This window comes from Lingula anatina, chromosome 1 (assembly GCF_051362555.1).
Source record: "Lingula anatina isolate TDL-2025a chromosome 1, LinAna3.0, whole genome shotgun sequence".
Taxonomy (NCBI): domain Eukaryota; kingdom Metazoa; phylum Brachiopoda; class Lingulata; order Lingulida; family Lingulidae; genus Lingula; species Lingula anatina.
Genome location: NC_141767.1, coordinates 46,767,473 through 46,795,466, shown reverse-complemented (window position 1 = coordinate 46,795,466; position 27,994 = coordinate 46,767,473). Strand labels below are relative to the sequence as shown.

The 27,994-nt window shown below is 35.5% G+C and overlaps 2 protein-coding genes across 6 annotated transcripts in view; one reads left to right on the top strand and one right to left on the bottom strand.

Annotated features, from left to right (window-relative positions):
• Nucleotide 1: 1 nt before the first annotated feature.
• LOC106174668 (serine/threonine-protein kinase greatwall) lies at nucleotides 2–14,262 on the top strand. Its single transcript, XM_087001759.1, has 14 exons — nucleotides 2–206; nucleotides 582–637; nucleotides 997–1,097; nucleotides 1,327–1,418; nucleotides 7,684–7,823; nucleotides 8,119–8,207; nucleotides 8,494–8,609; nucleotides 9,044–10,862; nucleotides 11,196–11,392; nucleotides 11,651–11,795; nucleotides 12,068–12,181; nucleotides 12,393–12,494; nucleotides 12,947–13,057; nucleotides 13,430–14,262. The coding sequence occupies exons 1-14, from the start codon at nucleotides 123–125 to the stop codon at nucleotides 13,474–13,476; spliced, it is 3,213 nt and encodes a 1,070-aa protein (XP_086857885.1). The 5' UTR covers nucleotides 2–122; the 3' UTR covers nucleotides 13,477–14,262.
• The window catches only part of LOC106174654 (uncharacterized), a 35,218-nt gene continuing 20,678 nt past the window's right edge, over nucleotides 13,455–27,994 (bottom strand). For all 5 annotated transcript variants that reach the window (XM_087001754.1, XM_087001755.1, XM_087001758.1 and 2 more), the window contains 16 exons: nucleotides 27,671–27,722; nucleotides 27,192–27,297; nucleotides 26,475–26,689; nucleotides 26,091–26,190; nucleotides 25,674–25,798; nucleotides 25,139–25,306; nucleotides 24,676–24,827; nucleotides 19,593–24,416; nucleotides 19,162–19,323; nucleotides 18,787–18,912; nucleotides 18,236–18,387; nucleotides 17,175–17,354; nucleotides 16,593–16,787; nucleotides 16,372–16,419; nucleotides 16,070–16,186; nucleotides 13,455–15,757 (listed from right to left, as the gene is read on the bottom strand). In XM_087001754.1, the coding sequence (XP_086857880.1) occupies nucleotides 15,688–15,757; nucleotides 16,070–16,186; nucleotides 16,372–16,419; nucleotides 16,593–16,787; nucleotides 17,175–17,354; nucleotides 18,236–18,387; nucleotides 18,787–18,912; nucleotides 19,162–19,323; nucleotides 19,593–24,416; nucleotides 24,676–24,827; nucleotides 25,139–25,306; nucleotides 25,674–25,798; nucleotides 26,091–26,190; nucleotides 26,475–26,689; nucleotides 27,192–27,297; nucleotides 27,671–27,722 (6,792 nt within the window). In that variant the 3' untranslated portion in view covers nucleotides 13,455–15,687. The remainder of the gene's footprint in view (nucleotides 15,758–16,069; nucleotides 16,187–16,371; nucleotides 16,420–16,592; nucleotides 16,788–17,174; nucleotides 17,355–18,235; nucleotides 18,388–18,786; nucleotides 18,913–19,161; nucleotides 19,324–19,592; nucleotides 24,417–24,675; nucleotides 24,828–25,138; nucleotides 25,307–25,673; nucleotides 25,799–26,090; nucleotides 26,191–26,474; nucleotides 26,690–27,191; nucleotides 27,298–27,670; nucleotides 27,723–27,994) is intronic.

Sequence of the window (27,994 nt, the reverse complement as noted above, 5' to 3'; positions counted from 1 at the left end):
GGAACTCTTCTTTACAAAGAGATTCGACTAACATCATGGCGCTGATTTGAAAAGCGGAAAATGTCCTGGATATAATAACCTGAAGTAAACAGAAACATGCCAGAGTGGATCGTCTGAACATAATGGAACATAACAAAGAAAATGTTTCTCCAAAAGGTTTAAATGTTCAATATGGCGTTGGCGGTGATGGGTTTGCCATACCTAAGGTAAATATTAAACTCCTTGATTTAACCATAGAAGTAGTTTTCTCTACTTCTATGATTTACTAAATGGTACTCCATCATCCTTAGGCTTCACAGCCTAGCAATTAAACACGTATATAGTAGAATCTCTAATATTATTGGCCTGATTTGACTAACACTAAATCACTTGCTAAGCTTGGGTTGCATTTCAAACAGATTTCCTCTTTTTTTTTGGGGGGGGAGGGGGGGGGGATTTCCATAATGTAATAATTTATAAAAATAATTATTAAAATCTTTGAGACACTGTCATGTAATGTGGACCAAGCAGCGTCCATTCAATACCTGATTCACAAGGCACATGTTTATATAGTTTAATTTTAAACTGTTATCGCCTTTCAGGCTCCAAGCATCAATGATTTTACAATCCTCAAGCCAATCAGCAGAGGGGCTTTTGGGTACGTTTAAATATAATAACCATAAGTGTTCAAGTTATCTTGACAATTATTTATTTTGAATGTTTGTAATCTCAAGAAATTATTGGACTTGGTTATCTTTATTTCATTTTTTATAACTATTCAGTGAGGTGACCATCTTTCTAACTATTCGAAATCAAGATACTAGTATATATGATAAGATTATTAGAATTCTATGATCCTTCCTACTGTTACTGTTGCAACTATTGAGCATTAGTAATATTTTCATTTAATCAGAATTTATGTTGAACTGAATGTTAAATGTTGTTATTTAATAGTTGAACCAATGAAGAATTAGAAAAAAACAATAGATTCTTTTGTGATAAATGTGTTTATTACAGCAAAGTCTTTCTGGGATGCAAAAAGAACAACCACAAAAAATACTATGCAATTAAAGTGATGAAGAAAGCTGAGATGGTCAACAAAAATATGGTCAATCAAGGTATTTGTGTCTGTAGATACTGATTTTATTAAAAGTAGCTGACTGCTTAGGTTGTCCATTTTTAACAGAATAAATCTTATCTTTTTATCAGAATAATGCCAGTGTTTCATCTGCATACAAAGTAATATTTATAAGATTAATTTCAGGATTTCAGTTATCTAACTACTGCAAAATTAATTGTTTCTGTGTGAAAATACTGATAAAAAGCTATGTATTTTTTTTTTCTTAGTGATTGCAGAAAGAGATGCCTTGGCCTTGACGAAGAGTCCATTTGTAGTGAGGCTTTTCTATTCGTTACAGTCAAAGCAGAATATATATTTGGTAAAATTTGTTCATTTTGATTTTTTTACTATCAGTTTATTGTTTTTTCATTATTTTGCTTTCCACAACTATAACATAACCATCATCCTGAAAATCTTTTGGTTGTACTTCATCATTATTTTCTCAAAGTAGTTTGATTCAAAGTTAAATTTTCAGAGAGGGGAATCGTGTGCAGGCCTTAAAAACGGATTAGGCCTTTACTATCACTACCCGCAGATCTTTAGCACTAATGCCCATATTAACCACAAAACCCACAAATTAACCAACACACCGTAAAATTATTTAGCACCAACAAAGCGATACCTAGGCTAGCACTAACATTCATCCACTCTGGTAGCACTGCGGGTGGTACTAGAAAATGCCTGATAAGATAAGATCCTTGTACCTTAAATATATGAAATATTACTTCTTTCATTTCTTTGAATTCATTTTTATGTACAGACACAGATGTGTCTGTACATATTGCCATCACCTGCGTCTGTCGTCGCCGATGGCGATGGCGATGCCGATGCCGATGCCGATGCCGGCGCCGTGCACTTTCCTTGTAAACACGATAAGTGGAGGGCAGTTTTACTTTTTGGCTTTATATTTACAGAGCTGATGAATATTCATAAAACGCAGGTCAAGTTCGAAAATCAGCATGATCGGGCCATTATTGTAGAAGTTATGCTGTTTTTTCACTTTTCAGCATATTTTTCACATTTCCTCAGATTCAATTCTTAGGCATGTTAACAGTCTCATTATTAAACTAATAAGATACGTAAAAGTGTTTGTTTGACATTTCCTGCATCTTTGCAACATTGTTAGTTGATTTTGTAAAAATGATGGTAAACTTGTTATCGTGTATTGTGTAATAAAGTTTCAAAAATGGAAATAAACTCATATCATTGCAGTTTGTCAGATTCAATCATTCACTATGTTCAGAATCTCAGAATGGAAGAAATTGGACATTTAACACTGCTCTGTTGATATTTTTCCCATCTCATCAATTTTCTTAGTTGATAATATAAAAATGGCAGTAAACTGTTAATTTTGTTTTATGTTAAAAATTGTTAAAAATGGAAAAAAAAAAACATTTCAGAACAGTGCTGTCTTGTTTACATTTTGGCATTTTCAAGTTGTGACTTTGAAGTTCCATGGGCCTGAAGACCTTTGCTAGTCACATTTTCTGAATATCCATGATACTAATATTTTATTCTTAAAAATTGATGGTCATCATGCTGTTAAACATTATGTAATATTGCATCAAAATTTGAAAAAAACCTATTTTGGGCACTGCTCCCATGATGACCATTTAAGAAAAACCATGTCACTTACTGTTCTCAAACAGTACAGTAAATATATATAGATGTGTCTGTACATATTGCCATCACCTGCGTCTGTCGTCGCCGCCGCCGTCGTTGACGTGCACTTTCCTTGTAAACACGATAAGTGGAAGGCAGTTTCACTTTTTGGCTTTATATTTACAGAGCTGATGAATATTCATAAAACGCAGGTCAAGTTCGAAAATCAGCATGATCGGGCCATTATTGTAGAAGTTATGCTGTTTTTATGTACAGACACAGATGTGTCTGTACATATAGCCGTCACCTGCGTCTGTCGTCGCCGTTGCCGTTGGCGTGCACTTTTACCGTAAACACAATAAGTGGAAAACGGTTTTACATTTTGACTTGAAACTTACAGAACTGATGAATATTCATAATATTCAGGTCAAGTTCGAAAATCAGCATGATCGGACCATTTTTAGGGAAGTTATGCTGTTTTTTCACTTTTTTCAGCATATATGCAACACCGTAAACAGGATAAGTGGAAAACCGTTTTACCTTTTGGCTTGAAAGTTACAGAACTGATGAATATTTATAATATGCCGGTCAATTTCGAAAATCAGCATGATCGGGTCATTTTTAGGGAAGTTATGCTTTTTTTTCACTTTTTTCAGCATATATGCAACACCGTAAACACGATAAGTGGAAAACGGTTTTACATTTTGGTTTGAAACTTACAGAACTGATGAATATTTATAATACGCAGGTCAAGTTCGAAAATCAGCATGATCGGGTCATTATTAGGGAAGTTTTGTTTTTTTTTTCACTTTTTTCAGCATATATGCAACACCGTAAACACGATAAGTGGAAAACCGTTTTACCTTTTGGTTTGAAACTTACAGAACTGATGAATATTTATAATACGCAGGTCAAGTTCGAAAATCAGCATAATTAGGTCATTTTTAGGGAAGTTATGCTTTTTTTTCACATTTTCTCTGATTCAATTCTTAGGCATGTTAATAGTCTCATTATTGAACTAATAAGATATGTTAAAGTGTTTTTTTGACATTTCCTGCATCTTTACAACATTGTTAGTTGATTATTTAAAAATGATGGTAAACTTGTTATCGTGTATTGTGTAATGAAGTGTCAAAAATGGAAATAAACACATATCATTGCAGTTTGTCAGATTCAATCATCCACTATGTTCAGAATCTCAGAATGGAGGAAATTGGACATTTAATACTGTTCTATTGATATTTTTCCCATCTCATCAATTTTCTTAGTTGGTCATATAAAAATGGCAGTAAACTGTTAATTTTGTTTTATGTTAAAAAAGTGTTAAAAATGGAAATAAACCCATTTCAGAAAAGTGCTGTCTTGTTTACATTTTGGCATTTTCAAGATGTGACTTTGAAGTTCCATGGGCCTGAAGACCTTTGCTAGTCACATTTTCTGAATATCCATGATACTAATATTTTATTATTAAAAATTGATGGTCATTATGCTGTTAAACATTATGTAATATTGCATCAAAATTTGAAGAAACCCCTATTTTGGGCACTGCTCCCATGATGAGCACTTAAGGAAAATCATGTCACTTACTGTTCTCAAACTTACAGGAAAGAAACATGGGACTAAAATACAGCTTCAGTAGGCAATGCAGTCTGTTTGGTAATTTTTTCTGGCAGTTAAACAGTTTTTTGTGAAAATTTAATTTTTCACATATTGGCATTTTCAAGGTGTGACTTTGAAGTTCTGTGATCCTGAAGACCTTTGCTTGTCACATTTTCTGAATGTCCATGTTACTAATATTCTATTATTAAAAATTGATGGTCATTATGCTCTTAAACATTATGTAATGTTACATTAAAATTTGAAGAAACCCCTATTTTGGGCACTGCTCCCATGATGAGCACTTAAGGAAAATCATGTCACTTACTGTTCTCAAACTTACAGGAAAGAAACATGGGACTAAAATACAGCTTCAGTAGGAAATGTAGTCTGTTTGGTAAATTTTTCTGGCAGTTAAACAGTTTTTTGTGAAAATTTAATTTTACACATATTGGCATTTTCAAGGTGTGACTTAGAACTTCCACGGGCTTGAAGACCCATGCTAGTCACATTTTCTGAAAATCCATGATACGTATATATTATTATTAAAAATTGATGGTCATTATGCTGTTAAGCATTATGTAATGTTGCATCAAAATAGAAGAAAACACAATTTTTGGTGCTGCTTGCCATGATGACCATTATGGGAAAACCGTGTTACTTATGACTGTCAAACTTTCAAAAAAGAAACACAGGACTAAAATGCAGCCTGAGTTGGAAAAGCAGTCTAATTGGCTTCTTTTTCTGGAAGTTATACATTTTAGTGAAAAATATATATATCAAAAAAGATTAAAAGTTTGAATGGCAGCATCATTGGAATTATATTTACCTCTGCCAAAGAGGTTATGTTTTCACCCCTGTTTGTCTGTCATCAACATAACTCAAAAAGTTACGGACCGATTTTGATGAAATTTTCAGGAACTGTCAGAAGTGGGCAAGGAGGACAATGATTAGTTTTTGGTGGTGGTCCGGATCAATAATCAATCAATAATAATCAACAATTGCTGTCTTGGCAGAGGTTTGCGCTCTTGGAGTGCTTTTCTAGTTTTGTTTTCCTTTTTAATTTTTTCTCAAACAGTGGCATTTGTGACTTTTAACTCTCATCTGCCTGAGGCTCTGCACATTTTCTATATTTCCACATAAGCAGTTGTATTGTTTTTTATGTCTTTAAACATTATGTAATATTATTTTATGCACTGTCATCATTTTTCAAATATTGAGACTTTCATCATGAGAATTTGAACTCTCATGGTCCTGAAACTAATCTTACTGAAGGGGTGGATTGAGACCATCTTCAGGGTCTTCCGGAAGACGGTCAGGTTATTAAGTTTATATTGACTGGTATCTATTTTTTTCTGTTGGAAGACCATAAAAATGGAGGATGGATCAACATAGATACTTTGGAATACTGTCAGAAAATATCTCTGGGTTCGCTCCTGTTATTGACCATGGTACCTGTTGTGCATGATTAAAATTCAGTGTTGACTGACAGTGCTATTATAAGCATTATTTATTATTGCATCAAAATTGACAAAATGACCTATTTTGCATCTTTATTTTCTGTTTTTTGTCTGTACATTTGACAGCTTTGCTGCCTTGTTTCACTTTTCAGCTTATATGCAACCTTGTAAACACATTTTAAGGAAAACCGTTAGGCCTGTTGTTATGAAACTCACAGGAGTAATCAATCTTACTAAAACGCAGGTCAAGTTTGAAAATCAGCATGATCGGGCCACTATTTTAGTAGTTATGCGGTTTTTTCATTGTTCAGCATATATGCAACACTGTAAACACAATATAAGAAAAACAGAAAGCCCAATTGTCATAAAACTCACAGGAGTGGTCAATCCTGCTAAAACGCAGGTTAAGTTCAAAAATCAGCATAATCGGGCCATTATTTTAGAAGTTATGCTGTTTTTTACATTTCCTTAGATTCAATTATTAGTCATGTTAACAGTCTCATTATTAAACTAATAAGATACGTAAAAGTGTTTTTTTGACATTTCCTGCATCTTTACAACATTGTTAGTTGATTTTGTAAAAATGATGTTAAACTTGTTATTGTGTATTGTGTAATAAAGTTTCAAAAATGGAAATAAACTCATATCATTGCAGTTTGTCAGATTGAATCATTCACTATGTTCAGAATCTCAGAATGGAAGAAATTGGACATTTAACACTATTCTATTGATATTTTTCCCATCTCATCAATTTTCTTAGTTGATCATATAAAAATGGCAGTAAACTGTTAATTTTGTTTTATGTTAAAAATGGAAATAAACCCATTTCAGAACAGTGCTGTCTTGTTTACATTTTGGCATTTTCAAGTTGTGGCTTTGAAGTTCCATGGGCCTGAAGACCTTTGCTAGTCATATTTTCTGAATATCCATGATACTAATATTTTATTCTTAAAAATTGATGGTCATTATGCTGTTAAACATTATGTAATATTGCATCAAAATTTGAAAAAAACCTATTTTGGGCACTGCTCCCATGATGACCATTTAAGAAAAACCATGTCACTTACTGTTCTCAAACAGTACAGTAAATATGTACAGATGTGTCTGTACATATTGCCATCACCTGCGTCTGTCGTCGCTGTCATCGCCGTTGCCGACACCTTGCACTTTCATTGTAAACACGATAAGTGGAAGACAGTTGTACTTTTGGGCTTTATATTTAAAGAGCTGATGAATATTCATAAAACGCAGGTCAAGTTCGAAAATCAGGATGATCGGGCCATTATTGTAGAAGTTATGCTTTTTTCTTTCACTTTTAAACATATATGCAACACTGTAAACACATTTCAAGGAAAACCGATAGGCCTGTTGTCTTGAAACTCTCAGGAGTAATCGATCTTACTAAAACGGAGGTCAAGTTCAAAAATCGGCATGCAGCCTGAGTTGGAAAAGCAGTCTAATTGGCTTCTTTTTTCTGGAAGTTATACATTTTCAAAGTGTGAACTTGAACTCTCATGGGCCTGAAGCCTTATGCTTGTTACACATTTTACTTTCATTGGTATTACCTGTTGAGCATAATTAAAATTTGATGTTGAGTTTACAGTTTAACATAATGTACTTTTGCATCAGAATTGACAGTAGCCTATTTTGTGCATAGTTATTTCCTGCTTTTTGTCTGTACATTTGACAGCTTTGCTGCCTTGTTTTTTTTTTTTGCATGTTTTGAAATCGGTTTTTTAAATATAGTACATATCATATCAATTATGAAAAGATATGCTGTCCAGATTTTTTGTTATGCTGTCCTAGAATTTTACTGAAGATTGCAAAATTTTGCCACGATTTAACCATTCATGATTCTGTATCATTCAGTTTGATATGGGTTTTTTGATTTAGTTATTATTTTCACTATCAGCAGTATTATTTCAGGTGATGGAGTATCTGATTGGGGGTGATGTCAAGTCCCTGCTGGCTGTGTATGGCTACTTTGATGAAGACATGGCCACAATGTACACTGCTGAAGTAACATTGGCTCTGGAATATCTCCACAACCATGGCATCACACATAGGTACAGAAAAACATGTCATCACATCTGCATATGTACAAACAACTTTGACATATACGCTCGTTGCATTAAAATTTATGTAACTAGTTGATAATTATAATTTCCCTTTAATTATAGTCAAGATGTATCTTACATTGATATTTGCCTGAAGAATTAATCCCCTTTGAGAAATAGAGAGCCAGTTATCCTTAATTGCTTGTAAAGTGATGTCAAAGAATAAACAAAAATTTACTTCTGTGCTGCAAACACACAAAGTGCCCTTATACGAGGAAAAAAAAACTTATTTTCTATCAATTAGAGACCTCAAGCCGGATAACATGCTGATATCTAATGAAGGACACATCAAGCTGACTGATTTTGGTCTGTCGAATCTCTCCTTGAACAGACGTGAGTTAGCAAATTTAGTGTAATTGTAGACTGCTTTGAATCTAATCTCATTTTATATCTGCAGTCTTCTTATTTATTTACAAAGATCATTTTAACATCTGTGATGTGGTGCCTCTTCAGTCACATATATTGATTTTGAAAAATGGGTTTTTGATTATTAGCAAGACAAAATAAAACAAACCATCTTATTACTTTTTGGCTTGGAAATATCTTTCAGTTTCAGGAGCCAGTTTGGTGCATTCAAATGATTTGCAATTAAAGCAGTTCTTTTGTTACTTTGCTATAGAGATAAGCATCGGTGATGTACTGAATACTCCATCCTTTGCCAAGCACAGCACCAGAGGCAAGGACTTCTACAGGACACCAGGACAGGTGCTCTCATTAACCAGCTCCCTTGGATTTGTAAGTGATACATTGTGGATACAATGATTAATGGGCAGACAGACTAGACTTATGGTGATACCAGGCATGATAACTTGAAAAGAATTAGATTTACAATTTCAAGCTGTGTCAAATTTTACTAGACAATTCAATAAAGGGACGTTATCTAGGATTTTGGCTTCTTAAACTTTTTATTTTCAAATTATCCTAGGATCTTTTGAGAAGAGAGTTCTTCTTTCCTTACTTGAATATGATATTATAAATTATCTTTGGGCATTAATATGTACAGTCTCGGAGGAGAATGAAAAAAAATTAAGACCACTGTTATAATTTTTACTTAAACAGACTGAAATTATAGATTGATTGATTGATTGATTACACAAACACTTCTTAAACATCATTTGAAAGTAAATATATTAATAGAGAAATATGAAGAACATATATCTGTGTTGCAGACCACTCCAGATCCCAACAGAAGACACAGCCTCTCATATTCTGACAGTCCTCTTCTGCGCCCACGTGCATCTCGAATGAAAAGCTCTGTAGGGGGCAGTGGTGTTTTTGGGTCTGGTGCTCAATCCAGCATTTTTGCAACACCCACAGAGAGGAGGAACAGTATCCAACTAGCTCGAATGACACCACCAGTGCAGAGCCTGACGCCTACTATGAAGGAATCTCAAAATCGTAAAAATTCCATCACAAGTGAACATGGCCACATGACTGGCCACGGTAGGAGAAATTCACGTACCCCAGCCTTAACAGGATTTCGAGGTCGACTAGATTCCATTCTTGGTTCCCCGGATGTATCTCATCAAAGGACAAGCAGTGTAGCTTCTCATGTGAAAGGACCTGAACCTGCCTTAGCAACACCTCTATCAGCCTCACTTGGCATATCAGCCTCACTGGCCAGCGCTTCAGAAATGAACAGCACACCACAGCTGTTCAAGAGCAACTCGTCCATAAAAAATTCTTATTCTGCCAAGAATTTAAGGAGCATGAGGGATGGGTCTTTTGAAGAAGAGGAAAATGAAGATGACCCAGACTGTGACACTGCTGGTCATGCACAAGTGCATTCACCTATTTCTAACCTTGATGTTTTAGATGAAGTGTGTGATAACTCTCAAATTGCAGACGATGAATTTGTGACACCTCACGGACAAAATGAAGGAGAACAGGATCTCCACAAATCCCCAGATTCAAATTTACCAAAAATGCCAAGTGCTGTAGAGCAGCATACAGACAAAGCAAATGGACAACAGATATCTCCCACACATTCCCAGAATTCCCATTTAAACACCAAAACTCCCAATAAAGAAGCGTCTTCCTCCATGCTTCTACAAGTCCCTAGTGACAGAGACAAATTGGACATGATAAGTGGCCCAGGAGGAAGAAAAAGAAGCTTTGACTGTGTAGAAAAGAGCCCCTTATCAAAGGCAGACCTTTTGGTTCTGTATGCTGCCAACCACACAGGCCTCACAACAGAAATTCACACCATGGTCCTTCATGGGGATGAGCATAGGCTGAAAAGGTGCAATTCTCTGAAATTTGAGGACCATCATGAAAGCACTCCTATGGACACACACACTTCTCCCTTGCACGAGTCCAAGAGTGACGGTGTGCTTTATCAACACAGCAGTGACAGTGCTGAGTTGAGTTCATCTAATTACACTGCTGATTATGGACCTTCTGAAGCAAGTAGTAGTGTGTTTTTTATAGGATCCAGTCCAAGCTCTTGCTGGAAGCCAAAACTGTTAGCCAGTAGTGCAATAGGTTCAGCTACATCAGATTTCAGTGCAATAGAAACTGCCAGAGTTGGAAACTCAATAGAAAACAGCCGCTGTATTAGTGATTTTCAGGCTTCGTCAGTGCTCAGCAGCATAGCTACTGCAAGTGACTATAAATACAGTGCATCCCATTATACTACAGAGAGTAGTGTATTTGAGTCTATGTATTCTACACCTGACAAAGCTTTTCAGCTCAACACCCAAAGTGTAATACTCTGTGAAGAAACACAAGATCACAACAACAGTGTCTGTTCTGTATCTAGTCTTGAGCATGACGCCTCCATTGAAACTGCATCTTTAGCAGACACCAAATCTGTTGGTGTATTGAGCCCCCAGTCAATACCAGAAAGTATAGAACTTGAGGCACAGGAGGAGCACAATTTAGACTCCAGTCACGATCTAAGCCATAGTTTTCAAGAGTTGTCCACTGAGGAAAAGTTGACTGGAGAGACAAGTGGAGAGGATAAGGAGATTGAGGTGAAACCTGTAGGTGAGTACGCTGAATTGTGTACTCCAGTTGTTGGTCATTTAGTTTTAACAACTAGTATTGTATGAACAATTTAGTGAATTTTTAAAATTCAGTGTAAATTTTGGTGAAATGTTGGTTATTTAAGAGTTTTAGATGTACCTATTAAACTTACTGCTACAAAACTTTTCAAACCAGGTATGTTGTGAGTTAATCTAAGCTATTTGAATCTATCTTCAGTCTGAATAATTGTTACATATTTTATATTTTAGGGTTCTGTCATGTCACCAATACAAAGTAAGCAAATATTTGGGGAGCATATGTGCCTGTTTTTTATTTTATGTTTTACCATTTTAGAAGGACACCCTGCCAGGAAGAGATGTGAAAGTAACTCTGAGCCCTGCCCGCACACCTGTCCAATGACCGAAAAATCCACAAAGAAGAAGAATGCTCATTTTTTGGATGTGCCAGACTTCAGGAGTGATGATGATGATGGATTTGGCAAACACTCCACCATGATGTACACTCCCGGACCTAAACCAGCACTGAGAAGGGTAACCCTTGTATCCTCTCTCTTGACTTGAGAGGGTTAAAAAAAATCTGTGCAGGGATGTTTGTAATCAAGCTGCTTTAAGTTTTAGAACAACATTTAAAAAAATTTTGCATGGTGATATTAGAAATGTATGTCAAATGTCTATCTTCGCTAAGTAAACAACTTCAGAATGATATATTCAAACTTTGAAAGTGTATTAAAATTATGACAAAAATAGTATGACTGATCTTCAGTATGAATTTATGTTTGTATATTTTAGGGTTCTTTCATGACTCCAGGGCAGCCAGGTTTTCCACCTTTTCGCACTCCTAAAAGTGTTAGACGCGGCCCAGCACAAGAGAAGCAGAGAATTCTGGGAACTCCTGATTATCTTGCACCTGAACTTTTGCTGCAGAAAAAGCATGGTAAGTATAATGATAAGTGCATAAGTTTTCATAAATATCCAATGAAAATATAATTTGGAAATAAAGAGAAATAAGTTTTTTTAAGGGATAGATTAGAACTGAAACCTTACCAATAACTTATTGTATTGTTGCATTTCAAACAGCATCTCCCACTTAGTTTCATTTTTGCTTATAAAGTACTCATTGTCAAACGTTTCGTTATATATTTATTGGCTATTGGACCGATTTTCAGTGAATGTATAGAAACATTCTGTTTGCCATTATTTCTTCAGGTGTGGCTGTGGACTGGTGGGCTTTAGGTGTGTGTTTGTTTGAGTTCCTTACAGGTGTGCCTCCCTTCAATGACCAAACTCCTGACCTGGTGTTTGAAAATATCCTTAACAGAGGTAGGTGTTTTTATTAAATGTTTTAAAATTGCCGTTTATTATATAAAAAAAACATGCTCATCTTTAATATTAATTGCCAATTTTTTCTGTAGTATATTTCATAAATTTCATACTTTGGATGTCATAAATGGGCTTCTTCATATGTATTTATTGTGGAAACCACAAGTTACCATTCAGTGATATCTTTCAAACTGCAATCAAATTATTTCAGACATCCCATGGCCTGAGGAGGAAGAAGCTCTCTCAGAGAATGCACACACTGCCATTGATGCATTACTGAATACAGATCCTGATAAAAGACCAAAAGCAAATGGTTTGTAACTCTATATTAAATATAAAAAAAAGGATTTAAAGTCAGTGCAACACATAAGTTGATTTTTCCGTGAAACATTTTCATATCAATTTAACTTTATATAGAGAAAATCAGCAACTCTGAAAATAATTTGAAATATCTGTTTGACCTCTAAAGGTATAATCATAAAAGTATTTATAGAAAACTTAAGGCCATTATAATTTCAACCCAATAGATCATTTATAATATAGACAGTCAGAAAAGAGGCCTATACTGTAATTTAAAAAGGAGTACAATTTTCCAATTGTTTGTATTAAATTGGAAATCTACCCCATGTTGTAAAGAGACTGTCTCAAAGCTTTGTGTGCCTATTTTGGTTACTAATTAGCAGTTTATTGAGACCAGTGAAAGAACAAAGTTAAAAAACATAAATGGTTAATTGAAAACTGGCTTGTGTACCATGTTTATTTCAGAAGTGAAAGAGCACCCCTTGTTTGCTGGGATAGACTGGGAAAACTTGTTGCAGCAAGAACCTCCATTTGTACCAGCCCCAGATGATGAACAGGACACTACATACTTTGAAGGTACAGGCATACCCATTTATGAGGATTTGCTGTGTATATATTTATAATCTTTTTTTTTTTTTCTTTTTCTAATCTGTAGTGACCATTTATCCAGCTATTTTGATTTTGCAAAATTTAGACCACTGCTGGCTAATTCAGCATTTAAGACAAGTACTTGTAATGACTTGCTCTAATGAAAATCTCCATAACATTTTCATTTTTGTGTAATAAATATTTTGTAAATATTGAATTTTTATTGCTGTCACTTTTCTAGCCGATAGGCTTGAATCCGCAAAACAGCAAAACTTGATCAATTTTGTGAAGCTTTTTTTTATGTAAAGAAATGTTCATTGATGTTCATTGCTGCAGTTTCATGTATTGTATTTGTTTCAGCTCGTAACAACCTGCAGCATCTCCAAGTTTCTGGCATTGACCTGTAGATGGCTCTCTGCCAAGTGGTGACATTTTCTATTGGTAGCACAACATATTTTTGTATATTGTTGTACAAGAGATTTGAAACTTTATATTATACAGAATTGTCAGAAAATAACTGTATATTACAGCATTGGTTGTGGTGTATTTAAATTATTTCTTAGCATATTTTTGTTACTTAGTTGCCATAGATAGAACTGGTGGAGAAATTATAGAATTACCAACTTTAAAAAACCTAGCAATGCCAAGATACTGAAGTGCAAATTGATCTTCCCTTAATAAAAATAAGGTTGTGCAATATTTGATATTTCTGACAAATGTTATTAGAATGATGTCAGTATGTATTTCAATCAATTTTTGGGAAGTAATGTTTTTTAAGCAAACTTATTCTTTCTAATAAGATTTGTGTCAATTCACCAAAATACTGGGTTGAAAAAATTATGGTTGTTTGCTAAATATTGATCTGCATTCCAAGGGTCTTTTTATTTTTCAATGCCGAGGTTTATTTTGTATATCTACAGCAACAATTTTTGAAGATATAGCTGCTGCTTACTTAACTGATATTCTTTGTGATATTTGAGAAACCACTATGTCAGTACATTTTAGTTTGTCATATTACAATTTTCTTATAAATTATCTCTGCTGTCTTATTTATTAATACTTTTGGAAGTTTTTAATTCATTTGCATTGGTGCCATTTGAAATTACAAATCTATTAATTTCAGAGAAATATCATTATGGTGGTGGGTACATTATCATGAAAACTATAATAAAAATACTCATTTTAGTTTCACATTTCAGCTTTTTATTGTTTTTTATATGAAATGTGCATTTGTTTAATATACTTCACAGTAAAAAAACTACAAAACTTCAACCATGCACATCAGTACACTTCACCTCAAAATTCTTCTTGATATGGTACAGTTCATATAAATATTAATTGTCATCAGGAAGACCATTATTCTTAATTACAATGAAGCAAATGCATAAGGCAACATTTTTATGAAAAATTATTTCTTTCAAAAGTACAAGTGTGGCCTTTGCATTTTGATGTGATTGTCTCTTATAATTATCTACAGCAAATATTGCTCGAGTCTAGTTATAAGGCTTGTACAATTAAAAGGCAACTACTGGCCACATCTTAGTGATCAGGTTTGAAGTGCTTCTCAACTTCCCTTGAATGAGATTAAAATAACATTTCACATAATTAGTGCAAAAAAATTATAAGTCATTATTTACAGACCTTACCATTGTGCTGGAAGATGCACTTAAAAATAAATAATACTTTAAAATTAATAATAAAAAACAACACGTATAACTACATAAATACTGGCTGCCTGAAATTATAAAATAATATGATATCAAACCTATCTATCAACATATTTTTTTAAAGTCCAGCAAATAGGTTTTTTGTTGTCTTTTGCATATGGTGGAAAAGTAAATCATTTCTAAAGAGACTTGACAAGTGATAAATAAAGGGTGAGTAAAAATAATGTGAAGTCTCTTAAGGAACATTTTGCTTTTTTTCACCAGTTTTTTCAATTGCCCTACTTTTCTAAAGCTTTTTAGTAAACTATTAAAAGTTTTATTATTTTCTTTTTACAGCTGGCAAGCAATCTCACTGAGAAAAACTATTAAGTTCACAAAGTAATATAACATGCAAGATATTGTTTGGCCCAGCTAATAACCAATTTCCTTTTCACATTTGAAATACACCATTGTAAATAAGCACAACCTTCGTCACAACCATTATGGGACTACATGAAAAAAATTAATAATTTTACTAAATTAGTAAATGACTCTTTTCATATTAAATTTTGTTGATTTTACCCTTTTAACTTATGGCAAAACCTTGGTGTTTACTTGTGTTCTTTGTTTAATAACACAAATAACAATTAAATTGGGTATAATACTGTGGGGCGAATATGCTTTGTTTTTAAACACAATTAAATCCCTTCCTTATTTAATGCACTTGGTATAGTCCTGTATAAATCAATACAGATAAAACCTGTATAAATCAGTATATGGGTAGCTGTATATAGATCAGTTAATTCATATTTTCAAGTATATGTAAAAATCTACTTGAAAGACTTCAATATAAAATCATGAAAATGATCTAGTTTTCCAACATTGGTTTACTGGCATTGTCATTTATGTAACATGTTCAATAAGCTTAACTGCAGTTAAGCTGAAATAAATAATCTTTTGTCCATGATCAGTTTATTTCTTTTTCTTGGTGATGAAAATGTGTTGCAGCAGTGCTGATGCATCCCAACGAAGATCTTGATCTCTGGAAATTAATTTTTGTTGGGTATTTAGAAATATTATACAGTATTTATTGTTAATAGATTAAGTGTGGTTAAAATACATCTTAATCAAATCCAAATTACGTAGACTAATGGTGGGATCTAAATCTGTGTTATCAAAACACTTCAGTGGACACTAGTTGAGGTAAACCCTTCTCAGAAACCCACTCATAAAATCATTCTAAAGAATCTTGGTAAAGGAGTTTGACAAGCTTAAATGTAAAACAAGGAACAAATAAAATAAATGGAAAGGTGGGACAACAGACATAAGTATTGCTTGGTTAAAACAAATTTACCTTAACATGCACATTTTCACAAACTCTCTTGCTTCCTCACTAAATGTGGCAGGTAACTCGGGGACTGGCTTATCTGAGCCTATAGCAAATATGGCTGCCATGGGTGCCATCTCTGACCTGAAAACACCACCATGCATCAGTAAAACTATACCAAACCATGGACATTCTTCAGTCTAATTTCTTACTCAAAAAAATTATAATTCACAACAACATTTTTCTTTTATGAAATGGACATAAGTAATAGAATCAAATCTTTATTAGAGCATGGTCAGATGGCAGGTGATAGTGTCATCATTACTTACCATGGAGGTTTTCTGGTGGCCATCTCAAACACTGTACACCCAATACTCCTAAAATGGAATTTTGCTGTCAATGAAAGTAGCAGAGATACATAGAAAGTTAAAATACAAAAGCCTTATTTTCAAACAAATAACTAGGTGCTTAATCATTCTTTTTAAACTGCCAGATAAAGGTACCACAATCTACCAAATGGATTTAACCTTAAATTACACTAAATGTGTACCATATATCAGATTTCTTTCCATGTCCTGTCTCAGTGACCACCTCTGGAGCCATCCAATATGGTGTCCCCTTCATGGATTTGAGTATTTGTGTCTGACTCATGCTGAGATTGATACACAACCTCTTAGCACATCCAAAGTCTATAAGCTTGATGATACCATTAGGCATCAACATGATGTTTGCTCCCTTGATGTCCCTAAAATGGAAATCCATTCAACTTAATTTTTTTTAATTGTTTTAAGCTACATCATTTTCTGTTGAAGTAATAAGGTTGAAAAAGTCTAGTATATCACTGGTCTGCAACAGTGAAATTCTTTCTATAGGCACTTTTCCAGTCAAGTTACAATGTAATTGACCACACCCTCACAAAACATACGATAACAGCAGACCAGCAGACCAGTCTCATCCCTCTCTTGTTCAATGCACCACATAAAAGTCACATGTTTATAGACAAACTTTCTATGTTTATAAACTGTACAGGGATTGCAGTGATAGTCAATATGGAGCAACTTCACTTGAAAAGCACATTACATACTGAAAGAAAGTCAGTTGCTATGTATCTTGCACTGTCCAAACCACTGACCTGTGAATGACATTATTGGCATGAAGGTACTCCACCCCCTCCAGGATCTGCTTGGTGTACCTGCAGAAGACCACCTCTTCCAGGGCCCCAAAGCGTGCCAGAAGATTGGCCACGGAACCGCCAGGAACAAACTGCATGAAGATGTTCACTGTGTCATCCTCCAGACTGGTGCCTAGGTAACTGGAGAGGGAAGGAATGCATGTGTAATGACTTAGAGCGCATTCTCAGCGAATTAAGCCAGGCTTTACAAAGCCGGTGACCTAAAAATGGCGGACGTACATGAAAGAAAAACCGCCTAATCTTTTAATAGTCTCTCCGCCTCTCACACGCCTCCCCACACGTCGTCCCTGCGGTACAGTAATTAAATCTCGGCTCCGAACATTAATATTTCCGTGAATATCTCTGGTGATATTATCTCCTTAGATAGTCGATTCATTGCTGCTCTACGGGCCAAATTATTCCTTTTTCGTCTCTGTTTTCAAAGATAATAGAACAGAAGAGCTTTTTTCCTTCGATCGCCTTTAGCCGCCATGCCTTCTTCACCACGAGTTTAACTGATGAGCATGCGCACTTAATATTTCTCAGGTAGCTTCCGCATGGCGAACGGAGCCGAGATTTAATTACTGTACCCCGCAGGGACGACGTGTGGGGAGGCGGAGAGACTATTAAAAGATTAGGCGGTTTTTCTTTCATGTACGTCCGCCATTTTTAGGTCACCGGCTTTGTAAAGCCTGGCTTAATTCGTTGAGAATGCGCTCTTACTTAATTATACATGTAATGTTAACCACTTGTTCTGTTTACCATGTCAGCTAGGTCACTTCTGTACAGTAGCTACTACTATTGCAACATCCTTCTTGCTTTACGATAAATATATCTTAGTGGTATATACATGTCTTGTCTTATAAAATCATACATCCAGGGTATGTTTGATTGACTATATATATGATAAAATGCAAACAACCACTAAGGAATTATAGTAAATGAAAATCAAACTTATAAGGAAAAAAAACATCTGATATTTTGTACAGAGCATTTAAAGGCATCTTAATTTTTTCACTAACCCAACTATGTTTTTATGTTTTAAAGTCTTGAGCAAGTCCACTTCTTCCTGTATTTTCTCATACTCTTTTTCAGCTTTATCCATGTCATGAACATTCAGGTTTATCTGTTTGACGGCAATCAGTTCTCCAACATCTGTCAGCCCACACCAAACCTGGTAAAACATTTCATAAGTAAGATGATAATAATAAAAGGAATTTATGTCCTTTATGTATTTCATTCATACTGAAACAAAGACATCCATATACCACCTTCCTACCAAGATAAAATGTTGGTACTTGTTATCCAAAATGTGTAGACAGGATTAAGTGTATGAAATAATATGCACTGGCTACCATACAAAGAGCTAGAGCTACAGGTTCAACTAAATATGATTACAATATTTAATTTTTATAAGTTCTTTTGCCAGATATTTAACACTTCCCCCATTAAAAAATACATAGAATATGAATAGCCACTTATAAAACAGACATCACAGCTAGCTCAGATTACTTCTTTATTATGATCATGAAAAGTTGCAATATCAACTTGTATAAATACTCGTCAGACTCACAGTTCCAAATGCTCCTTTCCCAAGGACATTTCCCTTTTTCCATTGCAAAGTCTCTCCCTCAGACCTGGTACTACAAACACTCTCTGCCCTGGTGTTACTCCTGCGACCCAACCTACTTGTGTACGTCTGAAATAAGAAATGACAAAGTATACATGACAAGGGATGACACATGAGAAAAAAAAAAAAGAAATAATAATTCTTAAAAATTGGAATTGTATACATAATTATTATGTAATTACCACAGTTGTCCTTGCTTTAATGCCCATTTAATACCAAATCTGATTATTAGTTATCTTAGTACTTAAACAATTTAAGAATGCATAGACATAACAGTTAAGATTTGAAATATGTGTAAAATTCAACAGATGAACATACTCTGCTTTCAGGAGAATTGCATGTGACTTGTTCCACCTCCTTCATAACCTGTACCAGTGATTGGTTGACTGCTTCATCGTCTGCATCACTTCCTGTCACACTCAGCCATTCTGAACCAAGGTCAGAGTTTACACCAGAACATTCTGACATGGCATCAATATCCTGAAAATCAGTAGAAAAATATTAAAACAATTTCATCCACAACTGGCTTTCTTAATACTACTGTCTCAAAACTAAAAATTTGGTCAAACGAAAGCATCTTTGGCAGCTTGTCATTTTAACAAAAAATAATGTACAAATTCATTAAACAGATTACTTTAGTATTTTTACCGAATTTATTTTTCTCTCCACTTACATATTCTTGCTCAAATGTGCAAGTGCATACAGTAAAATGTCTGACTGATATTATGTAAAAAGTATGCTTTGCTAACCTTTTGAGTAAGTGTAGGAACCTCCCCCAGCACTTCACTCAGATCACTTCTGTGACTGGCAAACTCAGGTTTGTCTTTACTTGCCCTCTGCTTAAGCTCTGTCATTTTCTTTCTCCTCCCTGAGATGGGGCTTGATGAGGACACATGTGAAGATGTCTTCTGAACCTCCTTTGATCTACCAGATGGTGGCCTTTTAGTCACACTGTGAGAAGAGTTGGCTATTGGCATGGCTGGAGAATTTGATCTTCTAGGAGTTGGAGTGGTACCATCATCACACACTTGCAATTCCATTTTCTTAAAGTTATCCACCAGTTTCTCCAAGCCTTCCTCTCTCATAACCTCCTTAGAGTCTCTCCTATGAGGGTGGTGGTGTCTGACCTCATCACCGTGGTCCTCTACACTAGTGTTCTGACAATCAATATTACTGTTATATCCTGGAGAGGATGTGTTTGACTTTGGTTTCTTTTCCCTTGGTACAGGTGTAGCACTCAGGATTTCTTCAATGAGATCTTCAATGTTTTCATCCTTTTCTGCGTTTGCTATAGGCTTGTTTAATTGATCTGACCCAACATTATTGTCACTGGTTTGACCACAAGCCCGACTTAGACCCTGACTTTCATCACCAGCTTCGCTGACTCTCCCAGAACTTTGCCTCAGCTCCTCCATCTGTTTCAAGAAGCGTGAATTTGCAGAGTCATGGGACCCACTGTTGCTGGATTGTCTTGAGGACCCTGAACTTATGACCTTTGACCCACTGGATTGCCGTGAAGAAAAGTTGCTTTCAATGCCAGCACTAAACATACTTCCCTCATGTCTTGAATCAGGGAATGATCCATCAGTATCTGAATTGCTGCCTGGAGCCTCGTCCAGTATACTTTGAACAACTTTCGATGACTGCTTAAGAGAACTGTTCATATTTTCTAAAGCAGCATCTGCTTCTGGTTGGAATTTAGATGAAAAGTTTTCTCTTTTTTTCTCCCAAGAGCTTGACCACGTGTTCTGCCCAGAAGATTGACCTGAGCCAGACTCAGACCTTTGATGATCATCTGAAGAATCGTCCCTTACTGACTTAGCAAACTGTCTGATTGCATTGATGGTATTGGGAATCAAAGAATTCACAGGAGATTCTTGATCACTGGAACTGAGAGGGATGGACCTTTCCCTTATTTCTCTCTCCAAAACCTTCCTGATTTCATCTGGCCGAGGGGACCTTCTTGGTGATTTTCTCCTTGGTGACCTCACTGAGGTCTTGGATCTTGAGGATCTAGCAGTCCTTGGTGATTGGAATTCTGCAATGTTTATCAAAACCTGCATTGCCATTGAATCTAAGGTGATTGGAACTTCCAATGGCCTCATGGTTTTTTGAGGAGCTGCTTCTGTTTTTTCTGTAGAACACACATTTGCAACGCTACCCAAATCAATAGGTGGCACCTTGCCCTCTGTTGTTTCATTTGCTTGAGGCTCAACATGTTCTGCACCTTCTGTCTTGGCTATTCCAGGATTTAAGGTGCTTGGTCTTGGTGTCTCACTTTCTTCATCTGAAGAGTCTGTCTTTTCAGACACTTCTGCATGCTCTATTTTATCTGTAGCTATATGCCAACCAATACCAGAAATGAGAGCAGTTTTGGAAGGATCAATATTATCTAGCTCTGTTTTCCCAGCTTGTTTCTTCTTCTTTTTCTTCCCACTTTTCAACCTCTTTTTAACTTTTTGTCCATCAGTACCATCTTTCTTGCATTCTGTGTTGTTCTTATTACCCACTTTCTTTGTACCCTGCTGCCCAGTGGTTTTACTGGTTTGATTTTGAGATTTTACAACTACTGACTTTTTGGGCCTAGTCTTGGAAGGGGATCTGTTTTGTGCACTAAGTGAGGTATCCCTTGTTCTACCAGGAGGTTTTAGGGTGCTACTCTTTGTATCCAAGGCATTGTTAACTGCAGCAGAGGTCACTGAATGGGTTTCATATGGTTTGGGGAAGTTTTCAAAGGCATCTTCTATGACTGGCCCGGTGTGTTCAACAAAATTCACTCTGACTGCTTTTGGAAGATCTGGAGACTGATCTTTGCCTACAAACACCTCTAAACCTGGGGCTGGGATGGATTTTTCTTCCTCTGTTTCTGTTGTCTTTTTCTGGTCATCTTCCATCTGCAGAATATCTTGTCCCATCTTAGCTTTGTTATCTGTTTGTGGAGGTGCCTTTGTCTCAGATGGCTGTTTATTAGAAGCAGGAACTTTTGCATTATTGATAGCAGTTTTATCCATATTGGACTGTTTGCTTGGTTCCTTTGTAGAAACACTGAAATGCTTTTGATGCACTGTTACAGTATTTGCTTTTGTAATCCCGCCTTTAGGCACCACAGTGGAAGGTTTTGTAGGTTTTACAGTCTTCATAGGTGGCTTATTCACAGTGTTATTGGCTTTAGTTGGCCTAGCAGACATGGGTTTCTTGGATACGCCACCTTCCGGATACTTTGCAGAGGAAACTAGCACTAATTTTCTTTGCATATCTGAAGCAAGAGTTTCTCTTGTCTGATTCTGATTTTCTGTTTTTGCTTTTGCAGGTGTTACTGGTTTTCTTTCATTTATTTCCTCAATTTTGTCATTTATTTGATTTTGTGTCCTAGGTGACATTCCATCAACATTATTCTGTATAGAATCATTGATAGTGTTCTGTGTTCTTGGGGATATATCTTTTCCAGAAGTTGTTGCTTTAGACTCCAAACTATTCTGAACTTTTGATTCAACTTTGTTCTCATTTTTCATATCCGCTACATTATCTTCTTTTGTGCTCTCGTTTGTTGGAGTTGTTTTTGGACTATTATTTATAACTGTATTAATGACTTTCACTTGTGGATTTGTTTTAGTTGTCTGTATATTTTCACCATCTGAGGGCCTCTTTGCATTTGTGACATACACAGTCTCATTAGTGTTTTTTACTTTTGGCTTGGATACAACTCCAGCTGTTTGTGAAGCATCAACAGATTTAACAGCTTTTTCAATAGCTTTTGCATTGCTTACAGACTGAGATCTTTCAATGGAAGAAACATTCTTGCTTAAAGGAGCAGCAGTGACATTTGTAGATTTATTCCTGCTGGAAGCTCTTTCAACTGGGACTTTGTCAGAGTTAGAGGAAGCATTTTCTTCAACTTTGGCACTGGCACCCTCTTTATTGCTACTAGGTGCCCCTGGAACCTGAGGGACTTGCTGACTTGATGAATGAGGTTGATTTGTTTCAACATTAATTTGTTTACTATTTCCTGAATTACCTTGCAAAGTCTTTGGTCCCTTCTTTTCTTGTATTTTCTCAGTTGCAGGGTTGTTTGGATTTTTGGGTGAACTTGTTTTACTCTGTTTTGTAGATGATACAGTCAAGTCATTTCTGTTTACAGCCTGGACCACAGCTGGATTAGGATTCTTTTGGTTGCCTTGTAGAGCTGTGCTGGCTTTAGAATCTGTTTTTCTTGGACTTTTATCACTTTTACTGTCAGACCAGGCAACAACAGATTTTCCATTCTGTGTGTTATTTCTAGGAGAGTTATTGGGTTTAGTATCCATCTTCTTTTGACTCTGCACAGCATGATCAGAAATGATAACTGAGTTTACAACAGAAATCTGACTAGGTGTCCTGTTTAATACTTTTGACCTTGGTGAAGTAGCAGGGATATTACTGCTTAAACTACCAGTTGAGGTTTGCCTTGTCATACCTTTTAACTTTGGATCTGATTCACTTCTTTTTAACATTTTCTGCACAGGTTGAGAGTCTTGGACTGATGTGTTTTCCATTTTAACTTCAGTTACTTTGATATCAGTTTCAGATTTTGAGGAAAGAGGCACAACCTTTAAGGGTGATTCGCTATTGCCTTTTGCGCACTCCTTTTTTTCCTGCCCAGTGGCCATCATTGAAGTCGACTCATTTTTTAATGAGGTCTCAGTAATAAAGAAATGTTCCTCTGCTTTGCCCTCAATTAAAGTTGCATCTTTTTCTTGGTCAATTTTTTCCTCTTTGTGCTTTTCAGTCACAGGCACTTCAGGAAGATCAGCAGTTTCCTCCAAGATGTTTGAGTGCACTATTATTTTGTCTCTAAGTGGGCTGCTCTTCTTATTTGCTCCCATTGCAGAACTGACTGGGACTTTAACAGCTGAAGCTTGTTGGCTATTACTGCTTTGAACAGCAACACCCTTTTGAACATTTTTGACAGCAGGATTCTGGGCATTTTGTCTCGCCACTTCTCGAAGCCTTGCTCTACCTACTACTGCTGCTGCTGCCTTTGAGCCAGCTTTATTGTCTCCAGAAGTCACTGCTGTCTTACTGGTCTTTTTAGAACTCTCAGTCATAGAAATACTTGTTTTATTTGCAGCTGTGTTTTGAGCAACTTTATATGTTTTAGTTTCTTGATTCTTACTGGCAGGCATAGATTTGTGAGCACTGTCCCCTTCTCCCCTTTCTTTATCTTGAGGAGGTCTAGGCACATGTAAGGGCTTCTTGTTACCCTTATCTGTTACAGTGGAAGAAGCCCTGGCATTTACATTGGCATTAACTGTCACATTAGTCAATGTAGAACTAGAACTGTTTGTATCATAAGTATTGACAGTTCCAAACTCTTGAGATGTCTCTGGTGAGGGTGTGGTCATACTGCTAAAACTGCTGGAAGCCATACTCGACTTGGACTCACTCTCTGGGGAAGATCTATGCTCTACAGTTCTGCTCTCCTCAATATTGAAGACATTCCTCAGGATTGACTTGCTGCGCACAGGGTACTTAATGTCATGACTGCTACTGCAATCTGACCGCGGTGAGCTCTCTGTTGATCTCGGTGAGGACTCCTTAAAAAACCCAAACATCAAAAGGTCATTACAGGAATCAAACATGACCTACATACTTAAAGCTCCTTAACTTTTAAAATACAATAAATACAAGATAACTTGAAATGTGTATCAAGTGTAAGTATTTTCCAAAATAAACTGAATTTTAATAATTTACAAACACTTCTTTTTTAAAAATTACCCTGACAAAACTAATGTCTGTACAAAGAACAACTTAACTGTTTTTCTAACATACAGGTTTAGATCTAAAAATCCATACCTTTGAAGATGCAAAATCCTGTGAAGTCAGCCTCCCCTCTTCAAAACTGTACTGTTTCTGTTGCAATGGTGATGGTGGTAATATTTTCCTTGAAAGTGGGTAAAGATCCTGGAATACTGGTGAATCTGATGATGTCTTAATGCCCATTTGATCTTAAATAAAGATGATAGATTAAATCAATAGAAATATAATTTTTTTACTAAATAAACAATACAACATGTTTATATGCAAAAATTCACATACACACATGTCCACATGTGCAAACTACTTACTTAAGTTTCTTCATTTTTTGCTCAATATCAATTATAAATTGCTTTTTACTTAATCTTTAAATCTCTTCACAGGTGTTTCAAATATAACAGAAGTAAACATGAAGTGAAAACACAACAAAAACAGGATAAGAATTTTATAACAATCTTCAATAATCATTCATCATGCATGCAGTAGTTTCAGACATGCATACCTAGATCAAGAATCATAGCCCTAGTTTCCTTGTCTTCTTGTATAGTGTTTGGAATCTTCAGTCTGTTACGATCAGAACCAGAGGGAGTGCGAATTGGGGTCAGTCTGGGAGGGGGAGTGATGGTTTCAATGTCAAGGTCACCTACAGACACAACAGATGGGGATCGACCTGAACAGGAAGAATATTGGACAGTTTAGGAGTCTATAAGGCTACAATGAAAGCAAAATGTAAATACACAGAACAAAGCCAGTTTAACAACTGGCCTTTTTCTTCACAAAAATACCAGTTACGGTATATTTATATAACATCAGCATTTTTTCTTTATACTCACAACAAATACTGATTAATTATGTAAGCTTTATGTATGGGAATAACATGTATTACACAAAGGGAGTTATGTATGGAACTTATACCATTGTATTTTGCACACCATTTACTACCACTCTGGAAAAGATGCTTGGAGGTAAAAGTGCGTGATATATGCTTTCAGTGCATTGCTAGGCTGCATGCTTTACAATTGATACATCATATTTACCCTTGGAGAGCAAGTCATCGCAGATACCAGTCAGTTCAGCAATGTTAGGAGAAGGAGAGTGGTTACTGCCGTCTGACAGGCGACGCTGTCTTGCAAGGTTGGTCCCTTGGACTATCTTCTTTGATCTAAATCATTATCATTTTATCATACGAAGCTTCATTTTTTAAACAAATAAGAAGTTATTATAATTCTCTTATATGAAATTATCTTATCTTACATACAAGAAAAGTATATATTAAAGTATATTCAAATACTGCTACGGTATCAGATATTCTCATGGGTTACTTCTGAAATAATGTACCGATACAGATAAATGGAACACATCAAAAAATAAAGAATGAGACTAATGAACTTTCTGATAAAAAAAGAACATACTATAAGTAATAAGTATTTGACTCTTAAACTTTGACAAGTTACCTTAAATCATGAAGTGTCTCTGACAGGTCAGTAGCCCTTCCTTTGATAGATACAGCACTATCTGTGGGATTCAATGGAGAGAGCTTTCTTCCCGGATCAGCTGAAAAGCAAATATTACAAAGTCAATATAAAATATTCAATATAAAATGGCATGTATATTGAATATAAAATATTCAATATACATGCCATTTTATAATATTATTTATACAACAGATGCAACCCTATATTTCCCCTCACTCTATGGATACGCTCAAAAGAACATATGCAATACCATTAAAGAGTGGTACTGTACTAATTTTTAAGATGATCATATCATTTAATCTCATAACTTATCTATGAAATAAACAGAATAAGAATCTAAGAAAAAAAAAAGCTGTCTCTTACAATTTCTTTTCCCTAGTATAGGATGCCCACTTTCAAAATCATCAGCAGAAAACTCTCTGCTCAGTTTCCTGGCCTGACTCTGGGCTTCTCTCAATGGTGCCAAATGCCTCTCAGGGCTCTTGTGCAAGGGCGTCTTTTCTGGGCTGTGAGGCATTCTGGGCAGGGTGGAGGGTTTAGGTACTCCCCTTGGTGTTCCTAAGATTCTTGGGCCATCTCTGAAATATTGGATTCCAAATCTTTGATAAAAATGTCATCTGTTCTCAAAAACTGTAAACTTAGGGTGCATTCCCAGAGATTTAGATAGATCCAGAGATTAAGATTTAGATCGACCTAACTCCCTGGGGGTTCACGCTAAATTGCAGTCAGCCGAGCGCGCACCATAGTTAATTACCCCCTTACAGCTTTTAGTAGGCGAGACAGACACTTAAGACGGCTAAGCTGACAGTAATCTAGTGAGACTCCCCACAGGGATAGATAGATCTAAAATCTATGGAAATGGGGTCTTAATGTTCAGCAATGCTGCATTTTTAGGGGGGTGGTTCAGTAACTTGAAAATCAAGATCATTGTATTTTTTTTAATTATTAAACAAAATCTCAACTTACAGTTTTGATATACCATTATTGAATATACAGACATAAGGAAACAACATTCGGTAAACAATTCTAACATTGGTTCAAACATCACAGAATGTTGAAAGCAAGAGTCCATCCTCTCACCTTGTTGGAGAATATGAAAAAGTTCCAGTTTCCAGTTCCTTGAGCACCTGTTCCTCATGCTTCATAGCACTGTGGGCTTCTGACAGCTGTTGAAGTGTTAACTTCTCTACAAAATCAGAAAATAAAACAATATGTGGTGATTTTAAGATAAAAATTTTAAACCACATGAAAACATTCAAAGGAATAATTGTCATGAATCAAATGTGCCAGCCAAAACAGAATTATCATAAGAGCAACATAAGTACTTTGATTGTGTCATTTTCTAAAATACGAATTTGAAATAACCTCCATTCTACAATTCTGTATCCAAAGTATAAAATATGATTTACTGTTACCTGCATGTATCAGGGTATCTGTACTGGTAGCCCAATGGAAACTTTCAAATATAATGCCCATGTACTTCATTGTAAAATCTTTTTCAAATTACATGGTCTATATAGTATACTGGTGCAAACAGTACAAAATGCAGTCATACTTACTAGGTGGTGAAAACGACTTCTTGCATTGAAATGATGAAGTTATAGGTAAACCCTGAAATATGTAAACAGTGAATATTGTTTAAATTGTTTTTAATTGAACATATGTACTTAATGTCATTGATGATAAAGCAACTGATATGATATTTTGTCACACTGTAAGAATCAGACCAGAGGCAATCACAAGATGCTTCTTCTGTCTTATTACAAGAAATAATAATCAATAACACTTGATTATAAAATTATGAAAAATATAATGATAACACAGAACTTGTCTACTTTTAATCATAATGATTATTTCTATGACAGCAAAATAGTAAGATATAC

Coding starts and splice junctions, on each gene's coding strand:
- LOC106174668 (XM_087001759.1), top strand. CDS start 123: ATGGAACATAACAAAGAAAATGTTTCTCCAAAAGGTTTAAATGTTCAA. Junction 207..581: donor ATGGGTTTGCCATACCTAAG/GTAAATATTAAA, acceptor ATCGCCTTTCAG/GCTCCAAGCATCAATGATTT. Junction 1,098..1,326: donor CAAAAATATGGTCAATCAAG/GTATTTGTGTCT, acceptor TTTTTTTCTTAG/TGATTGCAGAAAGAGATGCC.